The sequence below is a fragment of the Muscardinus avellanarius genome, assembly GCF_963383645.1.
Source record: "Muscardinus avellanarius genome assembly, chromosome: 11".
NCBI classification, from domain to species: Eukaryota; Metazoa; Chordata; class Mammalia; order Rodentia; family Gliridae; genus Muscardinus; species Muscardinus avellanarius.
In genome coordinates, this window is record NC_137797.1 from 367,506 (window position 1) to 395,451 (window position 27,946).

The 27,946-nt window shown below is 58.6% G+C and overlaps 1 protein-coding gene across 2 annotated transcripts; it reads left to right on the forward strand.

Moving 5' to 3' along the window:
• Positions 1–663: 663 nt before the first annotated feature.
• On the forward strand, positions 664–27,862 carry SBF1 (SET binding factor 1; the record flags this gene model as incomplete). Of its 2 annotated transcripts, XM_080706612.1 has the most annotated exons (41): positions 664–718; positions 8,821–8,906; positions 9,202–9,339; positions 9,537–9,695; positions 9,779–9,889; positions 10,494–10,599; positions 10,712–10,844; positions 10,925–11,033; positions 11,110–11,223; positions 11,307–11,384; positions 11,808–11,921; positions 12,001–12,129; positions 12,214–12,312; positions 12,392–12,596; positions 12,684–12,796; positions 14,433–14,582; positions 14,816–14,884; positions 14,964–15,122; positions 15,197–15,465; positions 15,531–15,703; positions 15,783–15,856; positions 15,934–16,129; positions 16,353–16,480; positions 16,930–17,108; positions 17,217–17,353; positions 17,445–17,652; positions 17,975–18,171; positions 18,251–18,388; positions 21,397–21,474; positions 21,838–22,019; positions 22,096–22,275; positions 22,784–22,885; positions 22,959–23,144; positions 23,217–23,343; positions 23,412–23,542; positions 23,612–23,842; positions 26,556–26,663; positions 26,756–26,967; positions 27,390–27,477; positions 27,550–27,681; positions 27,764–27,862. In XM_080706612.1, the coding sequence occupies 41 exons, from the start codon at positions 664–666 to the stop codon at positions 27,860–27,862; spliced, it is 5,682 nt and encodes a 1,893-aa protein (XP_080562738.1). The 2 variants fall into 2 exon arrangements, with proteins under 2 accessions (XP_080562738.1, XP_080562739.1); XM_080706613.1 differs by lacking the exon at positions 21,397–21,474.
• Positions 27,863–27,946: the final 84 nt, after the last annotated feature.

A 27,946-nucleotide genomic window follows, 5' to 3' on the forward strand; every position in this document is an offset into this window, starting at 1 on the left:
GCCCAAGCCCTCCTCTGACTGGGAGCCCGAGGGCACGACTTGTGCATTCTGCCTTCCTTCATCATTTGGCTGGCAGTTCATTTTGGAGGCGATGGCCCTGGCCGAGACAGTTCTAGCCCCTCGGCCTCCAGTTTGGGAGCTTGGGTTGGCAGGGACAGCCCCTCCCACTCGCTTCCGCCTGACAGCAAGGAGCCTGGGGACCCCACCCCGACCTCTAGACTGGGAGCTCGCAGGAGCGGGGTCCGGCCTCTCTCCGCCTCGGTGAGAGAGTTCGGATGGCGAGGCGAGCCCCGATGCTGACCGGCGCCGGGCATTAACCCCACCGCGACTCCAGCCAGGGCCGCTGACCCGCTAGCCGCCGTCTGCGTCACCCGCCGAAGGGGCGGTGGCCGGGACCCGAGTGGGGCGGGGCTACACCCGTGCCCCGCCCTCGGGGGTAAACCAATGGGGCCCGCCGCGTCAGGCCCCGCCCATATGGGCGGTGCTTGCGCAGGCGCACGGAGCGGCCGGGCGGGCCGGCTGGCTTGGAAGATGGCGGCGGAAGCCCTGGTCGCGGCGGAGCGGGCCCGGGGTACCCGGGGTGTGCGGCCCAGGGCCGGGGCCGGGCCATGAGCGCGCCGCCCTCGAGTTCCCGAGCCGCGGAGCCCGCCCGCGCCCCTCGCCATGGCGCGGCTCGCGGACTACTTCGTGCTGGTGGCGTTCGGGCCGCACCCGCGCGGTGAGTGCCGGGGCTGAGCGCTGAGGGACTGGGCGGGGGCCGAGGGACCGGGCCGGGACTCAGGGACGGGCCCGGGGCCTCGGCGTCCAGGCCCGTGGCTGAGGATCGAGTGTTAGGGGCCCGGGGCCCGGGCGGGGAGCCGCGGGCCGGGCCCAGTGCGGAGGGCCCAGAAAGCGGCCCCGGCGGCTGCTTGGTGGAGGCAGCGGTAGACGCAGCCGAGGAGAAGCCGGGGCGCTGGGCTGTGCGAGGTCCGCCCCCGGACACCTGCGTCTGGCTGCGGAGGTGGGCAGGAGCGTGTGGCCGCGGTCAGAGAGGTGGGAGGGCCCCGGGGCGTCTCGGCCTCCTCCACTCCAGTTGGGTGGGATGGGCGCTCTGCACCTTGGCCGAGTGCGAGTGGCCAGTACCTCGGGGCACAGGTCCTTTGGCCCACCAGCTGGTTCTGAAGTGTCAACACTGGCTGGGTGGGGTGCAGAGGAAGGAGTGGACTTCAGGGGCGGCCCCTTGGAGAGGTTTTTGAACTGGAACTTGGGGACTGTCAGGAGGAAGTGTACGGAAAGAACATTCCTGGCAATTCCTGGATCATGCTAGCCAAGATTTGGTTGGGGGATCCGTGTGATTATTGGTGCTGATGTTGAGGAGGTACAGGTTTGGGGTCAGCACTTGTGTCTGAGAACCCTTTCAGTTCAGGGGTAGGAGAAATGCCTGACGATGACATCAGCAACAGCCGTGGAGACAGTGGTGTTGGGGTATGGCCCGCGTGCTCAGTGTGCCAGGCCCTGCACAGCCCTTTGTGTGCATGATCTCACTTCCTTCCACCAGCCCACCAAGGTTGCCCAGTGGTTGCCCCCGTTAGCAGAGCAGAGTCAGATGCAGGGAGGTTGAGTGCCTGGTCTAAGCTGGCTGGGACTTGCACATAGGCTCTCAAATCCCAGTGCTGCTGCTTCGGGTTCATCTTATGTGTGTCTGGTGTGGGGGACCAAACCCAGTGCCTCATGCATGCTAGTCAAGAGCTCTACTACCGGGCTATGTCCCGGTCCCATCAGTCCACCTGCTGCTGGTGCATCCAGGTCTTGAACTTTCTCTCCTCCTTGCCCTTCTTTTTTCTCCTCCTCCTCCTCCTCCTCCTCCTTTTTTTTTTTTTTTTTTACTGAGGATTGACCACGGGGAATTCTGCCTCAGAGGTACAGCCCTATTTATTTATTTATTGTGGTACTAGAGATGGAACCCAGGGATATTCTACCTCTGAGCTATAATCCCAGCCCTATTTTTTATTCTGTATTTTTGAAACAGGGTCTTACTTACTGAGTTGCAGAGGGCCTCACTAAGTAGTTGAGGGTGTCTGCCTGTCTCCGCTTCTCAAATGCTGGGATTACAAGCGTGCGCCACCACGCCCGGCTTTTATTTATTTATTTTTGTGTTACTGGGGATTGAACTCTGTGGCATTCTGCCTCTGAGTTACACCCAACCCTATTTTGTTTTTTATTTTGAAACATGTCTCATTAAATTACAGAGGACCTCATTAAGTTGCTAAGGCTGGCTGTGAACCTGTAATCCTCCTATCTCAGCCTCCCAAGTACTGGGATTACAAGCATGCACCACCACACTTTGGCCTTTTTATTTTTTTATTTTGAAACAGGGTCTCACTAAGTTGCTGAAGCTGGCCTTTAACCTGCAGTTCTCCTATCTCAGCTTCCCAAGTACTGGGATTACAGGCATTTACCACCATCCCTGACTTTGTCTTTCTTTTCCAGAGCCTCCACCTGGACTGTTCTTTTGTCCAGTGTTTACCTGCTGGACCCTGCACACACTCTGAAGCCTCGTCACTGTCTTCCTCATCTCCAGATCCTACTCAGTGCCCTCTTACTCAGCTCTTGCTCCTTCTCTCTACTCTCATCTATCCAAGTATATGTCTCTGGCACCTTCAGTCCTGAACATCTGTCTTTCCCTCCAGAGGGAGTTCCCAAAAGCAAAAACTACACTGTCCTTGTCCCCTTGTTCTCTCTGCAGCAGGCTCACCACTTGCCATCAGCACCATTAGAGGCAGTGCTGTCTGTTCTGAGGCACATGTTGAAGCCACCTAGGCAGAGACTTACACAGGAATTCAGGGAAACAGGCTGGCTGAGGGTTGCTCTACTCTGAGGGCCCTGGGCCTGAGTTCCAGAGTAAGGGCTGCAGGAAGAGACAGGTCTGGAGGTGATAATGTTGAAGGAGTATCGGAAGGGAGACCCTGAGAGGCGGAGAGTGCAGACAGAGGACAGGTGGCCGTGGCGGCAATGGGGTGAGAGTTGAAGGTGAATGTGAGGGAGGTCTGGGTGGCCCCGTTGGAAGCTGCCTGTGACGCGTGTGCACTCACCAGCAGAGCTGTATGAGAGGTAGGCAACTCTGGTGTGTGTAGTCTCTGAGTAAGACAGGGTAGAAGGTGGCTCAGGCCCATTTACTCTGGATGGTGGGAAGGGGTGATTTCCAAGCTATTCATTTCAGTGGTAGTGGAGTGCCATGGAGCCCCTAATCACTGCCTTCTGGGTTTGGAACTGGTCAACTGCAGGCTGGCCACAGGCCTCAGGGCATCTCTTAGAAGGACTCATCCATTCTGTGAGGAACAGGCCCCGGCTGGGATCCTGGCCATGGGCTGAAGGCAAAGCTAGGTGATAGGGCTGGGCTGGGTTTGGGGGGCCAAAAGGTGTCTGAAGCAGATGAGCATGTGTGGGTGTTGGTGTCCTCTCTGGAGGTTCCCTGTGCCTCAGTTTCCTCATTGGGAACCAGGATGAGTCACACTAAGCTTCTAGGCTGCTGTGCGGCTATGGTGGACACACACATGTAAGCAGTAGCACACACAGAGGCCCCAGGAAGTGATGGGTGTCTTATCAACGAGCATAGGCACAGAATGCAAGGTGCCCCAGAGGGAGGTGAAGGGCCCCTGTGTACTGGCAGGCCTGGGACATGAGGTAGGGATATAGGTCTTTTTTGGTTGAGGGTTATGAGTCTGGATTTGAACATGCTATCTGAAACTGCTGGGTACAGGGCCTGGGTGCTAAAAGTTTGTCTTAGCTGCTTGGGATGGGTCCAGAGCTTGTGCCTGAGGCAGCATCCCGGTTGCTAGTGGTTACCAGGTGCTGACTTCTCATGGAGGGTAGAAAGGGGGCTGGAGAAGGTAAATGCCCGGATTGTGTGTGGCCCTCTCACCTCAGGGTTTTGCCTTATGGCAGGCTCCTTACCTGGTGAGTCTGCAGCACCTCCTGTGTCCGGGGCCTGACTCGGGCCAGCATGAGAACCAGGCTGATTCTCCTTGCCCAGCTTTCAGTAGTGCCCGACTGATTTAACGCAGCATGTCCAGTGCTGAGGTGTCTGCGAGCTGGAGACACTTGAGCTGGCCTATACCCGGCTAGCAGACCCTGAGTGTCTGAGAGAAGAGGCTCTACCCCCATGGCCTCTCCTCTTTCATTCCTGCTGGTGACGCACTGGCTGCGTTCTTGAGCCCCGTCTGCCGTCCACACCCATGCTTGGCTCCTCCTCCGGAGCAGGTTGGGGCTGTGAGGATGCCTCACTTTGTTTCCCACCCTTCACCCTGGCGTTCAAAGGGCCCAGGGTTGGGGTCAGAGCTGTGGTCTGACTGGATGGGTAGGCTGACTGAAGGATGTCTTCGGCATGCCTGCATGCTCAGGTCCCCTGAGTGGAGCAGCAAGCCTGAAGAGGGGGAAGTTCTGTCCTTCTCCCTCTTCCTGTAGCTGGGCAGAAGAGGCTGCTGTCCTTTCTTTGCCTCTCCACAGTGCCCACTGGCTTAGGCTGGCCTCCAGGCACCGGAGCCTGGCACTGATGATGGGGTGCTGCCAGTAGATGACAACACATGTCTTGTGTTCTCCTGCTGGCCAGCCTGCCGCTGAGGCCCGCAGCCCTCACAGGGCTGCCTGCAGGAGGATGCTCTTGCTGAGGAGCTCTGAGAACAGGAGACGCCCCCACCTGGGGTTCAAGAGAAGACTTCCCAACTGTGCCTCAGGGGACCTCAGCGCCTCTCCTGTGGAGCCCACAAAGAGCACTGCCCTGTGGTGCTTGGATGTGCTGCTGATAGGATTAGTCTTGTCATTGTGGTGTGGGGGCACCCTCCCTCCTGTCTACCCCTGAAGTGGGAGCAGCACTCTGGCTGAGCCACGAGGTCAGCAAGTGCCGGTCATCTTCATGGCCACAGGGCTTGAGCGGTTGGGAACACTGGAGGGACTCCCCCATGCAGGCCACTAGCTAAGCTGCAGCCTGGCCACTGGAAGTACAGAGCTGAGCTACAGGCTGGGGTCTCGGAGGAGTGGTCTGGAGGGAGGAGGGTGCTCACAGGCCAGAGCTGCAGGGCCTCTTAGAGTGTCCCTTGGGAGGGCTGGCTGTGTCCTGGTGCTCCCCGGGCGCCGGAAGCTGCTCTGCACTTCCAGCTGAGAAGCCTGTTTGCTTGTGGGGCGTGAGTAGGGCTGGGTGTGTGGAGGATGGTCATGTAGCCGCGGTGTGCATCCAGCAAGCCCTAGTTAGGCTGTGGTCTATGCCAGGCACTGGAGCTGGCCGTCCAGCCCAGCCTGCTGACAGGTGCCTCAGTTGCCATGGGGAGGGGTAGATTGTGATGGAGGAAGGAAGGTCCCCAAGGTCCTGCTGCAGGCCCCAGGCTTGGGCACAGAGCTTCTCAGGAAAGAACACGGGGCTGAGACTGGAAGGGCAAGTCTGGGGCATGGAGGCACAGCGGAGAAGCAGGAGAGGTGCCCACTGGGCTGTCCGGTGTGGCCCACCCACCCAGCCTCCCCTGGCAATGGGCACTCAGGAGAGTGGAGCTCAGAGTCAGTTCTTCACGCGATGGAGCTTTCAGAGGACTTGACGGCAGCAAGAAGGTTGGCATTTCACACAAGGAATGGGATGGGGAGGATGGTGGTGGGTGCTTTTCATCCTCCCTGTGCCCACTCCCTTAGGGGGAGGCTGCTGAGAACAACCCTCTGAAGCCCGCCCACCCTGACTGGCCTTGGGGGGGAGCTGCTGTCCCTGTCCTCACGCCCCCTCTTCTTTCCTCCGTCTGCTGCCTTGTGGCAAGAACTGGGTGAGCCCTGGGTGCCAGCCAGGGTTGGGCCCAGATGGTGGTTTGGGGCCGAGCACAAGGAGGCCCTTGGCAGAGTGGGTGGGGGAGGAGCCATGGCTGTGCACACATGCTGGTGAGCTGGCCTATTGAGCGTGGTTTTTGGGGTGAGAATGGAGGGACCCTATGGGGGCTTTGTCTTGGTGGAGCAGGTGCAGGTGCATGGGTGTGTGAGGTGGGTGTGGCACCAGCAGGCACCTGTCCCCTCCTTGTCTGCTGTCTGGAGGGTGTCAGTAGCGAGGGGGAGGGGAGCAGGAAGCTGAGGTTTTGTGAGTCAGAATTGGCCCCTCATCATCCCCTCCACCTCCAGCTCAGCAGCCTACTTGATGCTCTCACATCCTTGGCATGGCCTCTGTGACCTTGGGGTCTCCCAAGCTGCCATGCCCACTCTTCCACCCCCATACACACACACACATGCACGTTCCCTCTCTCTCTCTCTCTCTCTCTCTCTCTCTCTCTCTCTCTCTCTCTCTGGATGTATGTAGTGTGTGTGTGTGTGTGTGTGTGTGTGTGTGTGTGTTTGTTGTTTTTTGCTACTGGGGGTTGAAAACTCAGGAACATTCTACCACTGGGAAATACTCACAGTTTTTTGTCCTTTATTATTTTTTTCCCAGTATTGAGGATTGAACCCAAGGGCAATCTACTCATCTGAGCTATACCCCCAGCCCTATTTTTTATTCTTTATTTTGAAACAGGGTCTCACTAAGTTGCAGAGGGCCTCACTAGTTAGCTGAGGGTGGCCATGAACCTGCAATCCTCCTGTCTCAGCTTCCCAAGTACTGGAATTACGCCATGCCCAGCTGTATTCTTTATTTTGAAACAGCATCTCACTAAGATGTGGAGGGCCTCATTATGTAGCTGAGGTGGCCATGAACCTGTCTCAGCCTCCCAAGTAATGGTATTATAAGCTTGTGCCACCACACCTGGCCTGTTTTTTTTTTTTTTTTTTTTTTCTTTTTTTCCGGATCTGGGGACGGAAACCAGGGGCATTCTACCTTGGAGCTACACCCCCTGCTCTATTTTTTATATTTATTAATTCATTCATTCATTTATTTTGGTGGTGTTGGCAGTGGAACCCAGGGGCTTTTCTACCTCTGGGGCTATACTCCCAGACCTATTTTATACTTTATTTGGAAACAGGGTCTCACTAAGTTGCTGAGAGCCTCACTAAGTAGCTGAGGCTGGCTTCGAATCTGTGTGATCCTCCTGTCTCAGCCTCCCAAGCGTAGGGTTTGTTAGCGTGCGTCACCACGCCTGGCTTTTATTCTTTATTTTGAAACAGGGTCTCACTAAGTTGTGGTGTGTCACACTAAGTAGCTGAGGCTGATTGTGATCTTCCTTTTTCAGCCTCCCCAGTACTGGGATTATAAGCGTGTGCCACCATGCCCGGCTGTGAATGTGTGTGTGAGGAATACTGGGGATTGAACCCAAGGGTATTCTGCCTCTGAATTATACCCCTGGCCAACCTACCTACCTTTCTTTCTTTCTTTCTTTCTTTCTTTCTTTCTTTCTTTCTTTCTTTCTTTCTTTCTTTCTTTCTTTCTTGGTGGTACTGGGGTTCCTGGAAACCCTTCTATCTCCGGGCTAAACTCCCAGACCTATTTTATACTTTTTATTTATTTGGAAACAGGGTCTCTTAAGCCAGTGTGGCTGGCTTCGAACCTTTGCGATCCTTCTGTCTCCGCCTCCCAAGCGCGGGGATTACGAGTGTGCGCCACCACGCCTGGCCCAACTTTATTTTAACTTTGAAACAGGGTCTTGTGAATTGCCGAGGGCCTTGCTAAGTTGCAGAGGCTGGCCTCAAACCTGGATCCTCCTGTCTTATCCTCCCAAGTACTGGGGTTACAGGCTTGTACTACCATTCTTGGCTTCCTCTGTCTTTAGAGGACCTGGGGGGGTGGATGTTGTTAGGTTGTTGGGGTTGGCTCGCTGTGTCCAGGTGGACCAGGCTGGAAGGACGTGGGGCTCCATTCTGGCATACCATGAGAGACTGTGTTGTGACTTACTGGGACTCAGGCTGGGGGTTCAGAGAGAAGTTTCATGTTGGCCATCCTTCCTTTACTGTCTGCCTCTGGTGCTTCCCCTGGTGGGGGACATTGCCCTGGGGGCATGTGAGTTGTATGTGTGAGAAGTGAAAGTGAGGAGGCTTTTGTCTGGCAAGTGGAGCCAAACCTGGCAGAATCTGGGTCCTGAGAGGCCCCTGTTGTGACCCTTGTCACACCCTGGTTTGGCTCTGTAGGGAGGAGTTACAGGAATGGCCTCTTCCCCAGCCCCCTGGCATGAGTTGGACCTGGAAACAGTGCCCAGGGCATGGAAGTGAATGGGTGCAGACCAGAGGGGCTTGAGGGAGCATGGGTCCCAGGAAGCAGGTGCTGCTGAACTGTCTTCTGATTCCAGTGCTGGGTCTGCCTGCCTGTGAGATGCTGGAGATAGGTAGGAGTTTGGGGCTGTGGGCCTGGATGGCCCTCTCCCCACTTGCACAAGGGGGCTGAAGCTTCCTGAACCCCGCACAGGTAACAAGTATGAGTCTTGTATACCAAACACGCACATTGTCTGCATGGCGACCCCTGTCGAGCTGGCCTTGAGAGTTAGCTGGCTAAGTTAGGGTTGCTGTGGTGACAGATGCTGAGGGGGCTATAGGATGGATGGAGCTGCTGCCCCCATGGAGGCCTGTTAGTGAGAGGCCAGGCTGGTCTGTGGTGAGGAGAGCTCTGCTCTGTGGTGCTGATAGGGAGACAGGGCCCAGGAGAGAGGTGGGAGCAGTGGGACTTGAAGGGATCTAGGGCACCTCTCTGCACTCTGGCTGACCCGGCTCTGTGTTGCCTGGTCACCTCTCTACCAGAACTATTTAAAGGGAAATGTTAGGTTAGAGCTAGTCTGGTGCCCAAATGAGGAAGGGACTTTTCCAGTCTGGGCCATGTGGCTTGGGCCAGTCCTGGTGGGGCATGGGGGGTGGGGCAAAGGGATGTGAGAGGGTGTTCTGACCACCTGTTCTTGTCCTCAGGGAACGGGGAAGGCCAGGGCCAGATCCTGCAGCGCTTCCCAGAGAAGGACTGGGAGGACAACCCCTTCCCCCAGGGCATTGAGTTGGTGAGTGAGTGAGACCCTCTGGGGAGGGTGGGGTGGCTGGTTTGAGTGGCAGGGTACCTGGTGCCCCTGCCACTAGACACATTGTTATTTGCTTATGGTGGTGGGCACCCTGCCCTCCTGGTGAGGGCAGAGGCTGTTCTTTCTGAGGACCAGCAGGCGAGGGCCTCGGTGTCAGTGAGGTGCCGCCTGCGTGTCCTGGAAGCTGCGGATGCTGTGGGCAGGTGGGGCAGGGCAGGAGGGCTCTTCTTGCTGCAGGTATGGGCACAGGCAGCTGAACACTGAGCCCTCCCTGCAGTTTTGTCAGCCCAGTGGGTGGCAGCTGTGTCCCGAGAGGAATCCACCGACCTTCTTTGTTGCTGTCCTCACCGACATCAACTCTGAGCGGCACTATTGCGCCTGCTTGACCTTCTGGGAGCCAGTGGAGCCCTCACAGGTCAGCCAGGGGGCTATGGGCGCAGCACTTTTGAGCATGACCCCTGGGGCTGTGGGCAGCTCCCTCTGCTCTGGGCCATCTCCCACCCCAGAAAGGCCAAAGTCCCCAGTGGGCTGGGTTTGTCTAAGTCACCTGCATCATCTCCCTGGGTTTGTGGGATGAACCTGATGAGAGCAAGAACAGGCTTCTGTCTACAGGACACAGTGTGCACCGAGGATGCCCTGGAGAGGGAGGAGGAGGCGGAGGAAGGAGGCCGGGCGCGGCCGCCATCTGCAGTGCCAGCCCAGCCTGGCCAGCTCTTTGCTCCCAAGACTCTAGTGCTGGTGTCACGACTGGACCATGCAGAGGTCTTCAGGGTGAGGCAGGCCACCGTGGCAGTGAGGCAGGATGTGGGGTGTTCCTGCTGGCTGGGCCACCATTCTCTGCCTGGTCATTGCAGAATAGCCTCGGTCTCATCTATGCTATCCACGTGGAGGGCCTGAACGTGTGTCTGGAGAACGTGATTGGGAACCTGCTGACATGCACCGTGCCCCTGGCTGGGGGCTCACAGGTAGGGCTTGGGGACAGCCGATGTCTGCACAGCCACAGGCCCTCGGGCAGTGATGGGGCCTGTGGGGGCACTTAGGCCTGGTTGGCTGAGTGTCAGGTGGCCTTGGGCACTCCCTCCTGCGCTTGGTGTCCTTGCTTGTCATCTGTTCCTGGGCCTGCCTGTTCACCTGGCTCTTTTACCTGCTCCCTTGGGCCTGGCATCTTTCTTCCTCTTGATTCTTGGGTGTGTGCTCGTCTCTGGATGTCTGTGCCATGTACCTGTTGATTCCCTGCTCTGTGCCCTGTGTGCCAGGGGTGTCTAATGGTGTCTCTCTGCCTGTCTGTCCTGTGCAGCTGGACTCTGTTGAGGAAGGAGCGGTATGAACACTTTGTTTTTTCTGCCCACCCAGGCCCTGCCCCCGCCCCAGGTCAGAGGCAGCTACCCCCTGCCTTGGGTTTTCTCTGCAGCACTGCTGGCCGACAGAGGCAGGGTGACCTTCCCTCCAGCCATTCCAGCCTGCCCTGTCTTGGGGTCTCTCAGTCCACCAGGGCCCACCTGGTACACAGAGCTCTGGGCTGACCTCATCTGGTCAAGCTGCTGAGTTTTGGTCCTTTTCTTTCCACAGAGAACCATCTCTTTGGGGGCTGGTGACCGGCAGGTCATTCAGACCCCACTGGCCGACTCACTGCCTGTCAGCCGCTGTAGTGTAGCCCTGCTCTTCCGCCAGCTTGGTGAGCGCGCCTCTTGTCTTCCTGCCCCAGGGCTGGTGGTCAGAGGTGTGGGTTCTTCACTCTGCCTAGGGTGGGGACATAGTGCCCTCGCCAAGCTGGCCTCTCTCTCCAGGCATCACCAACGTGCTGGCTTTGTTCTGTGCTGCTCTCACGGAGCATAAGGTCCTCTTCCTGTCCCGGAGCTACCAGAGGCTTGCAGATGCCTGCAGGGGCCTCCTGGCACTGCTGTTCCCTCTCAGATACAGGTACTCCTCGCCCAGCCCCCACCCCGCCCCCCACCCAGCCTTGTCCTCGGGCTCACTGTGTCCTTTGGGGCCTGCTGCAGCTTCACCTATGTGCCCATCCTGCCGGCGCAGCTCCTGGAGGTCCTCAGCACACCCACGCCCTTCATCATCGGGGTCAACGCAGCCTTCCAGGCAGAGACACAGGAGCTGGTAAGGGCTGCGGTTCGCATCTGCCTGCCTTGCAGCTCAGGCCATGGGCCCTGACCCCTGCTCCTCTGATCCGTAGCTGGACGTGATTGTTGCTGATCTTGATGGAGGGACAGTGACTGTCCCTGAGTGTGTGCACATTCCACCCCTGCCGGAGCCACTGCAGAGCCAAACCCACAGCATTCTGAGCATGGTGAGTGTGGAAGCCAGGGTGACGCTGGAGCCTGGGGCCTGTGGGAGCCATCTTGTCAGCCCAGCTCCCCTCTGCTTCTGCAGGTTCTGGATCCAGAGCTGGAGTTGGCCGATCTCGCCTTCCCCCCACCCACGACGTCAGCTTCCTCCCTCAAGATGCAGGTGGGTGTCGTTGCTGCCTTGCTGTGGGCATACTCACACCTTGCCTGCCCTTCCACTGAAGTTGGCTGCGTTGGCCTCAGACTGATGGTGTGAGCACATCGCAGCTCCAGCTGCAGGCTGGCCTCAGGCTCCTGAGTGCAGGCCGGAAGGAGCTGCCAGCAGTGAGGGGTGGCAGTCACGCGTGGGCTTGGACAAGCCCGCAGGGAGCCTGGGTTTGGTGTCTGTGGTCCTGAGCAGGAATGACTCGTTTAGCAACTGTGGAGGGCGCTAGATGGAATGGAACACTGGAGGAGGGCGGGAGGGCGCTGGGGAGGCGCCTGGGAAGCCCCATTCCTGGCTTTGGGCGGGAGCAGGGAGAAGCACCCAGGGGGCCTGGGTGGGGCCCATAGGCCTGGCACTCACCTACACTTTCTGTGCTCCCAGGACAAGGAGCTGCGTGCTGTCTTTCTGCGGCTTTTTGCTCAGCTCCTACAGGGCTACCGCTGGTGCCTGCATATTGTGCGCATCCACCCCGAGCCTGTCATCCGCTTTCATAAGGTGGGCTGGTGGGTTGGGGTGGGCGGGAGGCAGATGCTGGGTGTACCTCTGAGGGGCTGACCTCCTGGTGTTCCCCCAGGCAGCCTTCTTGGGCCAGCGCGGGCTGGTGGAAGATGATTTCCTGATGAAGGTGCTAGAGGGCATGGCCTTTGCAGGCTTTGTTTCAGAACGCGGGGTCCCCTACCGCCCCACGGACCTGTTTGATGAGGTACACCTCACCCCCACCTGCTTACCTGCCCTCCCCTGCCTGTACACTCAACCCAGTCTTACTCTGCCTGTGCCTCCATCCTAGCTGGTGGCCCACGAGGTGGCACGGATGCGTGCAGATGAGAACCATCCCCAGCGTGTCCTGCGCCATGTCCAGGAACTGGCAGAGCAGCTCTATAAGAATGTATGGGGGCCACCTGAGGGGAGGGCGTGGTGCCACCTCGGCCCCCACCTGCTGGCCACTGCTGCCTGTCTTTTTCCAGGAGAACCCGTACCCGGCTGTGGCAATGCACAAGGTGCAGAGGCCAGGTGAGGCCAGTCACTTGCGGCGGGCACCCAGGCCTTTCCCCCGGCTGGATGAGAGTACTGTGCAGTGGATTGTGGACCAGGCTGCGGCCAAGATGCAGGGCGCACCCCCAGCTGTGAAGGCTGAGAGGAGGACCACCGTGCCCTCAGGGCCCCCCATGAGTGCGTAATGGAGCGGGAAGGGCAGGCCTCAGCTTGGTTCTGGTGTGTGTGGAGCTGGGGGTCAGGCGAGTGTAACCTGTCTCACAGCGGCCATCCTAGAGCGCTGCAGCGGGCCACATGTCAACAGCGCTCGCCGGCTGGAGGTGGTGCGGAACTGCATCTCCTATGTGTTCGAGGGGAAGATGCTTGAGGCCAAGAAGGTAGGCGTGTAAGGTAGGGCCATGGCCTGGGGACAGGGCAGCTTTCAGAGGAGGCTCAGGCCTCACCTTTGGTGCTGTGGCTGCTGGGCCTGTCCTGGGGGCTGGCCCTGGTCACCTTGGGTGGCTGGAGGGGAGGTGGGGGCCAGGCCTTCTCCTTGGTCTCGGTGAGCAGCAGAACAGGCCTCTGGGAAGGTGCAGAAAGGGGCGTTGATGTCAACTTTTAGAAATTAGAAGACCTTAAAGGATTTCCATTAAATTTCTCCTGAAAAAGTGTAGACCTATGTGTGCTGTGTTTTTTTAATTTAGAAAATGGAACCTGCCGGGCACGGTGGTTCGTGCCTATAATCCCAGCAACTTGGGAGGCTCAGGCAAGATCACAAGCTCGTGGCAAGCCTCACCAGTTTAGTGTGACCCTGTCTCAAAATAAAATATAAATGCTGGGTGTGGTGGCACACGCTTGTGATCCCAGCATTCAGGAGGCTGAGACAGGAGGATCACAGGTTCATGACAGCCTCAGCTACTTAGTAAGGCCCTCTGCAACTTAGTGAGAGCCTGTTTCAAAATAAAGAATAAAAAGTAGGCCTTGGGGGGGGGGTATCTCAGAGGTAGAATTCCCCTGGGTTCAATCCCCAGTATCGCAAAAAAAAAAAAAAATAATAATAATAAAAAGGGCCAGGCCAGGTGTGGTATCATACAACTATAATCCCAGTACTTGAGAGGCTGAGTCAGAAGGATCACAGGTTTGAGACTAACTTTGGTAACTTAGTGAGGCTCTGTTTTAAAAATAAAAAATAAAATTAGGCTGTGGAGGTGTAGCTCAGTGGTAGACTGTCCCTGAGTTCAGTCCTCAGTTACACACACACACACCTACACACGTGTATATGTGTACACACACACACACACACACACACACACACACACACACACACAGGATAAGGGATGGACATAGTGGTACTGTTTTTCAGTACTTGGGAACCTGAGACAGGATTGCAGGTTTGAGGGCAGCCTTAGCAACAGCAAGACTCAGCATCCTTGTGAGACCCTGTTTCCAAATAAAAATTTTAAAAAAGGGCTGGGGAGCTAGGGATGTAGCTTGATGGTAGAATATGCCTGGGTTCAGTCCCCAGTAACACACACACGCCACCCACTCCCTTGCCTGCTGTTCTGCCCTTCGTGGTATTGAAGTGGCACCTCTAGGGTCCTTCAGGACGGCTGGATGTCTTGTTTCACTTAAGGTGGTGTGGTCTGCCCCGTGGTTCATGATGAGTACCCTCCTGTGGCCTGGCCCTTGCTGTGTGACACCTGTGTGTGGGCCTGTGCTTTCCAGATTCTGGTCCTGGCAGTCCACTCAGCTCCCTCTGGAGCGTATGCACATAGTGGGCTAGGAGCAGGTAGCATGGGCACCTGCACCCTTGAGTTTCACTTTCGTTTGGGGTCTCCTGGAAGCTTTAGCCTTGATTGGCCCTGAAGCCCAGAGTCGGGGCACATCTGACTCTGTGGCTTTGTGTCTTCTCTGTGCTTGGAGTGGAAGTTCTGGACTCCACCGCCTGCGGTCCTCCCCTCCTCAGCCCCGTGTGGGACTCTTCCCGTGCCTCCCTCTTTGTCCTCAGCCCATGTTCCCCTTACCCCACCCCAGCTGCTCCCAGCTGTGCTCAGGGCTCTGAAGGGGCGAGCTGCCCGCCGCTGCCTCGCCCAGGAGCTGCACCTGCACGTGCAGCAGAACCGAGCAGTCCTGGACCACCAGCAGTTCGACTTTGTCGTCCGCATGATGAATTGTTGCCTGCAGGTGAGGCCGGTTTCCGTCCTGCCAGTGATGTGGCCATGAGTGGGTGGGCAGGGGTGTCAGAGTCTCACTGTGACTCACAGTTGCAGGAGACTGATCTTTGGGTGAGAGTGAAGAGTGGTGCAGGGTCTCTGGCCACTCAGGGAGTGGCAGGGAGGTGGGCACAGGACTGGCCTTGAGGGTGGCTGGTGGAAGGAGCGGCCGTGGTGGTCCCTGGTTCACTGCTCTGCCCACAGGACTGCACCTCCCTGGATGAGCATGGTATTGCAGCTGCTCTGCTGCCCCTCGTGACCGCCTTCTGCCGGGTAAGGGCCTGAGGTGCTGGGTCTCCTCCTTGCCTCCTCCTTGGCTGTGTCCCCTTGACCTCCCAACCTGCTTCTGCAGAAGCTGAGCCCAGGGGTGACGCAGTTTGCATACAGCTGCGTGCAGGAGCACGTGGTGTGGAGCACGCCGCAATTCTGGGAGGCCATGTTCTATGGGGATGTGCAGACCCATATCCGGGCCCTCTACCTGGAGCCCTCTGAGGACAGAGACCCCTCTCAGGTGTGTAGGATGCCCTAGACTGGAGTGGAGGTGGGCTCCAGTGTGGCCCGGCTAACTTAGTGTTGCCACGGCAGGAGGCTGGAGAGGCACTCTCCCAGGAGGATGAGCGCTCCGCCCTGGATGTGGCTTCAGAGCAGCGGCGCCTGTGGCCAACCTTGAGCCGCGAGAAGCAGCAGGAGCTGGTGCAGAAGGAGGAGAGCACAGTGTTCAGCCAGGCCATTCACTATGCCAACCGTATGAGCTACCTCCTGCTGCCTCTGGACAGCAGCAAGAGCCGCCTCCTGCGGGAGCGGGCTGGGCTGGGGGACCTGGAGAGCGCCAGCAACAGCCTGGTCACCAACAGGTGCGGCGGGGCCAGGGGGCGGGGCGGCGGCTGGGGCCCGATCTCACAGACCCCTCCCTGCCCAGCATGGCGGGCAGTGTGGCTGAGAGCTACGACACAGAGAGCGGCTTTGAGGATGCAGAGACCTGTGACGTGGCGGGGGCTGTGGTCCGTTTCATCAACCGCTTTGTGGACAAGGTCTGCACAGAGAGCGGAGTCACCAGTGACCACCTCAAGGGGCTGCATGTCATGGTGCCAGGTACAGGGGCCCGGGTGTGGAGCATCTCCTCACACAGGTGGTTGTGGAGGGCAAGGGCATGAGGATTGCTCTCCCCCAGACATTGTCCAGATGCACATCGAGACCCTGGAGGCCGTGCACCGAGAGAGCAAGAGGCTGCCCCCGATCCAGAAGGTGAGCTGGGGCCGGGAAGGCCATGGTCGCCAGGCACCTGGGCTGGGGCCTGAGGCACTGCTTCTGTCTCCGAGCAGCCCAAGCTGCTGCGCCCACGCCTTTTGCCTGGTGAGGAGTGTGTTCTGGATGGCCTGCGCGTCTACCTGCTGCCGGATGGCCGTGAGGAGGGCACCGGGGGCAGTGGAGGGGGCCCTGCGCTGCTCCCAGCTGAGGGCGCTGTCTTCCTCACTACGTACCGGGTCATCTTCACGGGGATGCCCACCGACCCCCTGGGTGAGCCTTCAGACCCTTTCCGCCTTGCCCTCCCCTCCTTTCCAGGTCTTTAGGGTGGGTGGTACTTTCCCTGCCTCTTCCTCCTTTCTCAGGGATGTGGGGTTCCTGTGGGAGATGGGCCTTTGCTCCCTTCCACCCCCCGGGATCCCCATAGTGGTAGCGCGAGACCCGTGACCCCGCGCCTCCTCTTTCCTCTCCTTTTAACTCTTCCTGCCGGTTGTAGTGGGGGAGCAGGTGGTGATCCGCTCCTTCCCGGTGGCTGCACTGACCAAGGAGAAGCGCATCAGTGTCCAGACCCCTGTGGACCAGCTTCTGCAGGATGGGCTGCAGCTACGCTCCTGCACATTCCAGGTGGGGCTGGCTCTGGCACTAGCCCACGGTAGCTAGCCAAGCCATTGATCTGGTCTCTTCTGTGGCTCTGCAAGTGGGTTGTTAGTGTAAGGCCCTCACTCTGGCTTTCTGCTTGGCATCATCTACCATTTGACATGCTAGTCTTTGGGCCTTTGTGTTTCCTTGGAGTGCTGATGCTTGGGTCTGTGTCTTGGGTGTGCTGAACAAGCTGAGACCTTGCCAGGTAGCCACTGAACTTTACCCATTTTACTTACACACACACACACACACACACACACACACACACACACACACACGCTTCCTCTACCCCCCACAGGCTTTCCCCCTTAAGGCTCGCCCACTTCTGTGGCATGGCTGCCATGGGAAGGGGCCATGGCTTCCAGCAGCATGGGATTTAGGGAGAGGCCTGGTGGCCACTCAGACCTCTGGGGTTTCTCTGTCTGATGCAGCTCCTGAAAATGGCCTTTGATGAGGAGGTGGGATCTGATAGTGCTGAGCTCTTCCGCAAGCAGCTGCATAAACTTCGGTACCCGCCGGACATTAGGGGCACCTTTGCATTCACCCTGGGCTCCACCCACACGCCTGGCCGGTCATCCCGGGCTACCAAGGACAAGGGTCCTTCTCTTAGGTATGGAGCCAGGTCCTAGGGCAGGCAGCTGTGTGAGCACCATGTGCCTGCCTGGTCCTTCCAGGCCCTTGCATCTTTTCTCACTTCTGCTGGACCCATGCGCCCTAGAACTCTGTCCCGGAACCTGGTGAAGAACGCCAAGAAGACCATTGGGCGGCAGTATGTCACTCGGAAGAAGTACAACCCCCCTGGCTGGGAGCACCGGGGCCAGCCCCCCCCTGAGGACCAGGAGGATGAAATCTCAGGTGAGGGTGGGCTGGGGGAGTCCCGGCCCCCATGGAAGATTGGGGGCAGGCTGGGTGGTCTCTGGATAACAACCTGTGTGCTGGCCTGCAGTGTCGGAGGAGCTGGAGCCCAGCACACTGACACCGTCCTCAGCCCTGAAGCCCTCGGACCGCATGACCATGAGCAGCCTGGTGGAGCGGGCATGTTGCCGTGACTACCAGCGCCTTGGCCTGGGCACTCTGAGCAGCAGCCTGAGCCGGGCCAAGTCTGAGCCCTTCCGTATCTCCCCAGTCAACCGCATGTATGCCATCTGCCGCAGGTGAGGGCTGGCTAGGACATGCCAGGAAGGCTCGGTCAGTGCAGGCTGGGGTGGTGGGCAGCGCCTGTGACTGCTGTGGCCTTGGCCCTGTCTCCTCGCCCAAGGAAGGTGGAGGAGGAGAGGCTAGTGGGCTAGGCTGGCAGGCTTGATGGGAGGCACCTGCTGGGCACAAGGATCTAGAAAATACCTTTGACCTTCTTGTGCTGGGAGTCTTTTTGCCACGATTGACCCCTCTTTACTGCCCTGATCTGAGCCCCTGCGGGCATGCAGGGTGGGGGGGCAAGGCCTCAAGTGTCCTCACGAGGCCTCTTGCCTTCTACAGCTACCCGGGGCTGCTGATTGTTCCCCAGAGCATCCAGGACAATGCCCTGCAGCGTGTGTCCCGCTGTTACCGCCAGAACCGTTTCCCTGTGGTCTGCTGGCGCAGCGGGCGCTCCAAGGCTGTGTTACTGCGCTCTGGGGGCTTGCACGGCAAGGGAGTTGTGGGCCTCTTCAAGGCCCAGAATGCACCTTCTCCAGGTAACCTTCCTTGGCTCTGCCTGGGGTCTGTCCCTCCCTATCCTACCCCCACCCACTACAGTTCCTGCTCTTCTCTCAGGCCAGTCCCAGGCAGACTCCAGCAGCTTGGAGCAGGAGAAATACCTGCAGGCTGTGGTCAGCTCCATGCCCCGATATGCCGATGCTTCAGGACGGAACACACTCAGTGGCTTTTCCTCAGCCCATATGGGTAGTCATGGTGAGAGGGTGGGAGGGTGAGCATGGGGCAAAGAGGAGTGTTGAGGGTACTGTGGCTGTGCTTATGGTAGACAGGCCAGACAGTTCAGAAGTGGCCTCGGTCCCCAAAGTGGTCCCTTTGGGGACCGAGTTGCAGTGTGGGAAGTCCACCCAGACCAGTGCGTGTCCTGAGGCCCTGCCTGCTCTGACCACAAGCCTGGGGCCCTCCTCATCTTCAACCACAACATTCTGCCACAGGCCTCCAGGCAGCCCAGACACTGCCCACGCAGCCATGTCTGATGTTGCCTGGAGCCCTGAAGCCTCAGACCTGGCCTTCCCATCCTCCCTCCAGCCTACCCCCTTCCCAGCATCTCTGCCCACTACTTGGCTTCATCCTCAGCTTCTGGTTCCTTGGGTCTTGTCCTTGCTGGTCTCACTGTCGCTCTCGTCCCCACCCTTACGCACACCTCCATGGTACCCTGCACACACATGGAGATGGGTGCAGGTTGGCCTCTGACCCTGCTGAGCCCTGCACATGAGCCATCCACGGTCTTCCCTGCCTGGGAGCTGCTGTTCTGGTTCTGGGCTGGGCTGTGTCTTCACAGTACTGAGCACATGTGTGTCCTGCTCTAAAAACCCACTGTCCGTGTGGGACAGGTAGCCTGTGTCCAGTGTGGCTGGGATGTGAGTTGTGGGTTCAGGGCACTGGGAGAAACTTGTAGGCAGGAGAGGAAGCCCATCAGGCCTGAAGGTATGTGGGAGTTATGTAGGGCAGAAGAGGCTTGTCAGAACAAAAGTCGGCTGTCCTTCCTAGGCAGCTGCCTTCTCCCCACACCTGACCCATCTTCACCATCCAGCCCCACCTGGCCCCAGGCTAGCCCCGCCTTCCTCACAGTCCCTCCTGGGGCTCTGGCCTGTCTGGCTGATCCTCCTGGCCCAGCTGATAGGTGCTGAGATCCTAGAGGTTCGGTTCTTGGGCTGATAACTCAGCCCAGTATGTGCCACCCACACTCCGGTTCTCTGCCTGGACGTCTCTTCTTGGCATCTGTGGTGTGAGATCCGAGAGGCTCCTGTGCTGGACCCTGGGAAACCACCTCACCATGCCCACCGTGGTCCCTCTGCTGATGTGGCGACAGTGCCCACCTGGGGCCTGTGTGGGGACGAGCCATTCACACAAACCTGGAGTTGTCCTGGCCTATCCTGTGTGCTCAGGAGATGGTGGATGCCAGCGCAGGCGACTCTGCCCATGCCCTTGCTCCCTGCCGTGGAGTTCATGGTACCATGTTTTGCTCTGCTGGGCCTAGGCTCCTGGGAACACAGGAGGCCACATGGTGGTGTCAGGGTGTCCTTGAGTCAGTCTGCCTACCCTGTCGTCGTTAGCCCGTCAGCCAGGCCTCCAGTCCGTTCCGCATCCACCTTGGGGTTCCTCATCCTGCTAAACCTGTAGCTTTCACCCACACTCATGGTGCTCCATAGACAGTTGAACCCAAGGGCGTTCTACCTCCAAGCTACACCCCAGCCTTTATTTTTTATTTTGAGACAGGATCTCACTAGGTTATTGCCCATTGGCCTCAAACCTACAATCCTCCTCTCTTAGCCTCCCAAATATGGGCCTAAAGGCATGTGCCACCACACCCACTTCTGTCCCTTGTTAACGTTTGCTTGAGCCCAGGCACAGTGGCTCATGCCTGTAATACCAGTGCTTGGGAGGTTGAGACAGGAGGATCACAGGTTTGTGGCCAGCCCCAGCAACTTAGTCTCTGTGTCAAAATAAAAAAATAAAACAGGCCAGGCGTAGTGGCGCACACCTGTAATCCCTGCACTTGGGAAGTGGAGATAGGATCGCGCAGGTTCGAAGCCAGCCTCGCTGGCTTAAGAGACCCTGTTTCCAAATAAAAATGTAAAAATAGGTCTTGGAGTGTAGCCCAGAGGAAGAAGGGTTTCCAGGAACCCCAGTACCACACACACACACAAAAAGTAAATAAAACAGGACTGGGGGTATAGCTCAGAGGTAGAGTGACCCTGGGTTCAATCCTCCATACCACCAAAAAGAGAAAGGCTGCTGGGCATTGGGGCCCAGGGCCAAGGCAGTGACACCTCTTCCTGGCTTCCTACTCCAGCCTAAAGTCCTGAGTGTCCTGTACGGAGCACCTTCGCCTCAGGGTGCGTCGGCTCCCAAGGCCTGCACTTCCCCTAATGCCCTTGGACATCTCTGACTGTCTCCAGCCCTCCTGGTGCTGCCCAGGGTGGAGAGAGACAGCTGTAGCCAGGTTCCAGGCAGCACCCTCTGTAGGCACACTGTAAACTGGTGACTGCCTGCTCACAGCGAGGCCGCAGGAGCCCGCAGGTGTGGTGGGCAGCCTTTGCAGGGCTGTGGTGACCACAGCAGTGGATGGGACGCTGCCCAGCACCCTCTCTCTGTATGAGACCTGTGTGAAGGTGGGTGAGCCTGAGCCAGGCAGGTGGTGCTTAGGCCTACCTCGTGGTCTGCGCCTCCCAGTCACTGGCGCACCACACCGCCAGTCTTCCTGGCCACATTGTCCCAGCCTGTAAATCCCTGAGCACTACCTCAGGCTTAGCCTTGCCTGTCTCCTAGATTGTCCCTCTGTCCTGTTCTCCCACTGGGCTGCTCTGGAAGGCTCTGGGCCTCTTAGGCTCCTCTCTGTGACGTCCTGGGTGAGGCCACGGCATGGCCGTGTTTTGAGAGCCCTGCTGGCCAGTGTCCATCAGTCAGGCCCTGCCCTGTGTCGAGGTTGGGCTTTCCTGAGTAGGGAGAGGGTTTTCCCAGGAGAGCCCAGACTCCAAGCTCTTTCCATCCCTACCACCCGGGGGCCAGCTACTGCCTGGTCGCCCCTCTTAGGGAGGGCCCTCCCCCGGTCTCCTGAGACAAGGGCCTAGCACCCATCCCTGCTGTCTCCCGGGCTCCCCGGGAGAGTCCTTGGTGGGAACCTCTGGTCTGTAGGCTCCCCCAAGCTGGGCAGACCCCGGGCCTGGGGCCAGACCTGAGTCGTCTCTCTGCTGTGCCTTCAGTGCCCAGCCCCAGAGCCAGGGTCACCACGCTGTCCAACCCCATGGCGGCCTCGGCCTCCAGACGGACTGCGCCCCGAGGTATTGTACCGGGCCTTCTCTCTTATCTGGCACTGACGGCCCCCAGCGTGAACTGAGCTGTCTCGGGCACTAATGTCTCCTCCACTTGACACTAATAGCCTCTTGTGACAGACCAGCATAACCAACCCTCCCTGCAGCCTACCACTTACCTTCCTGACATCCACGCCCTACCCCTGGCACTAACACAGGCTCCTGTGTGTCTCAGCATCTGTGTGTTCCAGCCCTCCCTGTGTGGCCCTGTTGGGGGCCGTTAGCTACCCCTTCCCCCAGAAGCCTGGTCTCCTCTAGGGAGGCTGGGCCCAGCCGGCCCCAGGTAAGTATGCCCTGGCCCACTCCAGTGCTCACCTGGTCTCTCCTCCACAGGTAAGTGGGGCAGCGTCCGGGCTGGCGGGCGCAGTGGTGGGCTCGGTGCTGACGTGGGCTCCCGGCTAGCCGGCAGAGATGTCCTGAGCCCTCCCCAGGCCAATGGGGCTCCCCCTGACCCAGGCTTTCTGCGGCCCCAGCGTGCAGCCCTCTATATCATTGGAGACAAAGCCCAGCTAAAGGTGCCTGAGGTTGGGAGTGGGCGGCCGGGGACCTGGGGCTGGGCATGTCTCATGGTGTCTGGCTGGTCTCCCCCAGGGTGTGCGGCCAGATCCCCTGCAACAGTGGGAGCTGGTCCCCATCGAGGTGTTTGAGGCAAGGCAGGTGAAGGCCAGCTTCAAGAAGCTGCTGAAGGCCTGTGTTCCCGGATGTGCCGCTGCGGAGCCTGGCCCGGCCTCCTTCCTACGCTCCCTGGAGGATTCGGAATGGTTGACCCAGGTCTCTGCCCTGCTGCCCGTCTGGGGGCTAGGCCTACCGTTCTGCTAGCGCTGAGTGAACAGGGCTCTGATGGTGACTGTGTGACAGTGTTGGGCACTGTTAGGCACTGGGATGAGGTGCCCAGGGCCACTTCCCTTGTGGGGCTTGGTGCCAGGAGGCAGCTGGGGTCTGGACTGGTGTGGTGGGGCAGTCCAGCAGTGAGCACAACACAGCACACCCTCCCTGCGACGTGGCATAGCCTGCCGGGCTCCCGTGGGCTAAGAGCTTGGCTTGTGGGGCGTTCTGCTTCTCTCTCATGGGGTCGGCAGCATTGCTTAGCTGGTGTCCTGTGAACAGTCGAAGACTGGGAGATGGGGCTGCCAGGCACCTCGAGGATGGGAATAGGCTGTGGAGTTAGGGCCGAGGAAGCAGTGGTTCACACAAGCAGAGCAGGGCATGGCCGTGCATGGGCTCTGCTGGCTTCCCACATGCTGTGGCCATGGGGTCTGAGGGCTGCCTGTCCCTCCAGATCCACAAGCTGCTGCAGATATCGGTGCTGGTGGTAGAGCTCCTGGACTCGGGCTCCTCGGTCCTGGTGAGCCTGGAGGACGGCTGGGACATCACCACCCAGGTGCGTGGCAGGTACTGGGGTAGGGCTGGCCAGGGCCCAGGATGCCTCCTTAACCAGCTGGTGGTGCCGGCAGGTGGTGTCTTTGGTGCAGCTGCTCTCAGACCCCTTCTACCGCACCCTGGAGGGCTTCCGCCTGCTGGTGGAGAAGGAGTGGCTGTCCTTTGGCCATCGCTTTAGCCACCGTGGGGCCCACACCCTCGCAGTGCAGAGCAGCGGCCTCACGCCTGTCTTCCTGCAGTTCCTGGACTGTGTGTACCAGGTGGGTAGTGCCTGTGTAGCTGGGCCTGGCTGTGCTCCCTCACCTCTGACCTCTTGACCCTACCACACACAGATCCACCTGCAGTTCCCCATGGAGTTTGAGTTTAGCCAGTTCTACCTCAAGTTCCTTGGTTACCACCACGCATCCCGCCGTTTCCGGACCTTCCTGCTCGACTCTGACTATGAGCGCATTGAACTGGGTATGTGGCGGTGGGACCTGGGCGGCTGCACGGGCAGGGGGCCCAGACTCAGCACCGTGCCTGTGCAGGGCTGCTGTACGAGGAGAAGGGCGAGCGCAGGGGTCAGCTGGCATGCAGGTCTGTGTGGGAGTACGTGGACCGGCTGAGCAAAAGGACGCCTGTGTTCTACAACTACATGTATGCCCCCGAGGACACAGAGGTGAGCTGGGGTCTGGCCGGGCAGGTGGCTCCTGTCCTGCCAGCTTCTGATCACCAGGCTCACCCCCAGGTCCTGCGGCCCTACAGCAACGTGTCCAACCTGAAGGTGTGGGATTTCTACACTGAGGAGACACTGGCTGAGGGCCCCCCCTATGACTGGGAGCTGGCCCAGGGCCCCCCTGAGCCCCCGGAAGAGGAGCGGCCTGATGGAGGTGCCCCCCAGAGCAGGCGCCGCGTGATTTGGCCGTGCTACGACAGTCGCCCTCGAGCCCAGCCGGACGCCATCTCACGCCTGCTGGAGGTGCGTGCTGCCCAGAGCAGGGCCTGGCCCAGCCTCCCTGCTCACTCAGACTCCAGGGGTGTCCTGTGTGCTGCGCGTGCCTTGTGCATGTCCAGTCCTCGGGCTTGGGTGTTCGTGGCTTGTGTCCCTGCCCCGTGCCGGTGGATGTGTGTGAACAGTGCTGAAGAGGAAGGTCTTGTCACGAGCCCACAGGTCTCAGGACGCTGCTCTGCTTCAGGCGTGTACCTCCCTGGCCCGCTGTGCTGGTCAGCTTTGTTACTCCATGAGGTGCTGAGGACAGGCTGACTGTAAAGTGAGGGGATTTTCTGCCAGTTTGGGAGGTTCATGGGCAGCGCCTGCATCAGCTCAGTTATGCTGAGGGCACTCTCAGCAGCAGCACTCTTGGCAGGCAGCTCCGTCACACCCACAGGAGCCTGGGAGCTGGTGGGCAGGCCCCCAGGACCTAACCCTTCAGGGCCCACCTCTTAAAGGTCCCACCACTTCCCAGGCTGCCACCTGGGACCACGCTTCCACACAAGGACCTCAAGGGCACGCCGTGGCTACTCCCTAGCACTGGTCTTCTGAGTGGCTTAGGTGGTACCTCGGGTGTCTATCCTCAGGGCAGGTAGCATCCCCAGGAACCATTCCTCCCTCTGTCCTGCGCCTCCGCCTCAGGCCGCAGTTCTGGGCTCTGCCCGGAAGCTCAGGTGACACTGAGGTTCTGTGGCCCCTCACTCTGCCGTCCTTGGTGAGCCGCGTGGTTGCTGGGCAGTGCAGAGGACGGTGTCCTGTGCTGCCTCGGCCTCCCTGGGCAGCGCTTCACGGGGGCTGAGCCATCAAGGGTCAGGTCCTGGCCACATGCATCCTGGTTCTGCTTCCCAGGGTTTGCTGTATGACCTTGGAGCTGCCTGTCTCTGCCTCACAGGGTGGTAGTGAGGTGTACATAACTATACAGATACATACTTTGGCCCAGGACCGGGCTTGGCTCAAAAGGCGTACCATTAGCAAGCAGAGGCAGGGGTCACTGTGTGAGCCACGCACTGAGAGCTGGAGAAGGGTTCCTCGTATCTCTGGTGAGCCTTGGTATATGGGAGGTGCCTGGGTCTGATGTCATTGGACCTGCTCAGCTTTTATGACACAAATACACTGGGTATGTTATTTTTATTTTAGACAACTTTGTTTTTTTGTGTGTGTTGTATTGGATGGAACCCAGGGGCCTTCTACCTCTGAGCTACACTGCCAGCCCTATTTTTTATTCCTCATTTTGAAACGGGGCCTCACTAAGTAGCTGAGGCTGTCCATGAACCGCGATCCTCCGGTCTCAGCTTCCTGAATGCTGGGATTACAAGTGTGCACCACCACGCCTGACTCTTTTTATTTTGAAATAGTCTTGCTAAGTTATCATGCACTGGCCTCACATCTGAGATCCTCTTGCCTCAGCCTCACAAGTACAAGGATTACAGGCATGTACCACAAAGCCCAGTTTGGCTCGTTTATTAAGAGATGGGGTCTTTCTGTGTTGCCCAGACTGGCCTTCAACTCCTGGGCTCAAGAGATCCTCTTGCCTCAGCCTCCTGAGCAGCTGGAAAAACAAAAGGAAGGAAGAAAGGAAGGGCTGGTGCAGCTTGGAGGGAGGAAGCCCCTGGGATGACATTTCCTTTTCTTTTTCTTTCAGTACTGGGGTAGAATCCTGAGGTATTCTAACTCCGAGCTATGCCCTCAGCCATATTTTTTATTTTGAAAAGTATCTCACTAAGTTGCAGAGGTCCTTACTAAGTAGGCTGGCGGCAAACCTGGGATCCTCCAATCTTAGTCTCCCATGTACTGGGATTACAAACGTGTGCCGCCATGCCTGGCTTCTATTTTTTTTTTTTTTTTTTTTTTAGCTGGGGGAATGGTGGTACACCCTTGTAACCCAAGAACTTGGTTGAGATAGGAGAATTACAGGTTCACAGCCAGCATTAGCAACTCAGTGAGACTTTACTTAAAAATAAAATAGCCAGGCGTGGTGGGCACGCTTGTAATCTCAGTGCTTGGGAGGCTGAGACAGGATCACCCAGATTTGAAGCTAGCCGCAGCTATTGAGTGAGGCTCTTTGCAACTCAGTGAGACCTGTTTCAAAATATAGAATAAAAAATACGCCTGGGGATGTAGCTTGGAAGTAGAATGCCCTTGGGTTCCATTCCCAGACCTGCAAAAAAAAAAAAGTATTTTAATTGGGTGTGGTGAGACACACTTGTAATCCTACTACTTAGGAGGCTGAGACAGGAGGATTACAGGTTTGCAGCCACCCTCAGATACTTAGGCCCTCTGCATCTTAGATCCTATTTGAAAATAAAGAATAAAAAATAGGGCTGGGGGTATAGCTCAGAGGTAGAATGCCCCTAGGTTTCATCCCTAGTATCACAAAATAAAAAAAGTATTTTAAATTTTCTGCAGTGCAAGGGATGGAACCTATGGCCTTACTAATGCTGAGCATGTGCTCTACCACTGAGCCACACCCCCAACCCTGGTTTTGGGATCCTCGTGTGTTTTACTAGGGATGGAACCCAGGGGCTTTCTACTCCGAGCTGCACTCCCGGCCCTATTTCATTCTTTATTTAGAAGCAGGACCTCGCTCACTAAGTCGCACCTGCCATCCTCCTGTGGCCTCTCAAGTGCTGGGTGACAGGTGTGTGCCATTGCACCTGGCTGTTCTCTTCTGAACAACATTTTGTTTACCTATTCTCTCCAGGAGCTGCAGCGGCTGGAGACAGAGCTGGGCCGACCCCCTGAGCGTTGGAAGGACACCTGGGATCGGGTGAAGGCTGTGCAGCGCCTGGAAAGCCGGCCAGATGGACGTGTGAGAGGGGTGGGCTTGGGGTGGGGAGCGCGTTGCTGGCCAGCCATGGAGGCTGCTCAGCCCAGAGGCAAACCCCGTTCTCCTGCCCTCAGGGTACCCCCAGCTCCTTACTGGTGTCCAGTGTGCCCCACCACCGCCGCTCGCTGGGTGTGTACCTACCGGAGGGGCCCGTGGGCTCCACCCTGAGCCTTAGCCTGGACAGTGACCAGAGCAGTGGCTCCACCACATCCGGCTCCCGCCAGGCCGCCCGCCGCAGCACCAGCACCCTGTACAGCCAGTTCCAGACAGCGGAGAGTGAGAACAGGTGTGAGGCCCCTCCCACCGCTTGACACCCGCGCTGGGTCTGGAGTCCTGGGTGCCTTCAAGGGGGTCTAGGGTTTCTCTGGGTGGCAGGACTTGTGGGAAGGCCACCGCAGCAGCCAAGCTTGTATTAGCTGGTATTAGAAGGCGCTTAAGATGCGACACTGGCGACAGTGGTGTTGAGGGCTGGGAGGGAGCAGCGATGCACGCTCCACCTCAGGCCGAGGGGCCACCTCTCTGGGCTGGCTCCCAGACCTGCCTGCTGAGTGCTCCTCCCACTCCTGGGGGGGATTTGTCCTGTGTGGGGGCTCCTTCTCACCTTGGTCAGTTCTGGGGACCTGGGCATTGGTCTTGCCCAGGCTGGACAGCAGGTGGGGATGGCTGCCAAGGCTAGGCGTGGTTGGGTGTTGACAGCCCACTTGGCAGGTCCTACGAGGGCACCCTGTACAAGAAGGGGGCCTTCATGAAGCCCTGGAAGGCCCGCTGGTTCGTGCTGGACAAGACCAAGCACCAGGTGAGTGATGGGTGCCACCAGAGGGGAAGAGGAAACGCAGGGCGGCCGCCCTGATGCTCTGTCCCTACCCAGCTGCGCTACTACGACCACCGAGCGGACACAGAGTGCAAGGGTGTCATTGACCTGGCGGAAGTGGAGGCTGTGGCAGCTGGCACGCCCACTATGGGTGCCCCTAAGACTGTGGATGAGAAGGCCTTCTTTGACGTGAGCTTCTGCCAGGGCGTAGGAGCGGGAGGGAAGTGCTCTGTTGTGGGGGACCTGGAGTCAGTGACCCGTCCCTTCCCAGGTGAAGACGACGCGTCGTGTTTACAACTTCTGTGCCCAGGATGTGCCCTCGGCGCAGCAGTGGGTGGACCGGATCCAGAGCTGCCTGTCGGATGCCTGACCCTCCCGGCCCTGCCCAGGCTGCTCTGCTTCCAGTCATTACAGACCACTAGGGGTGGGCAGGGCCGCCCCGGCCATGTTTACA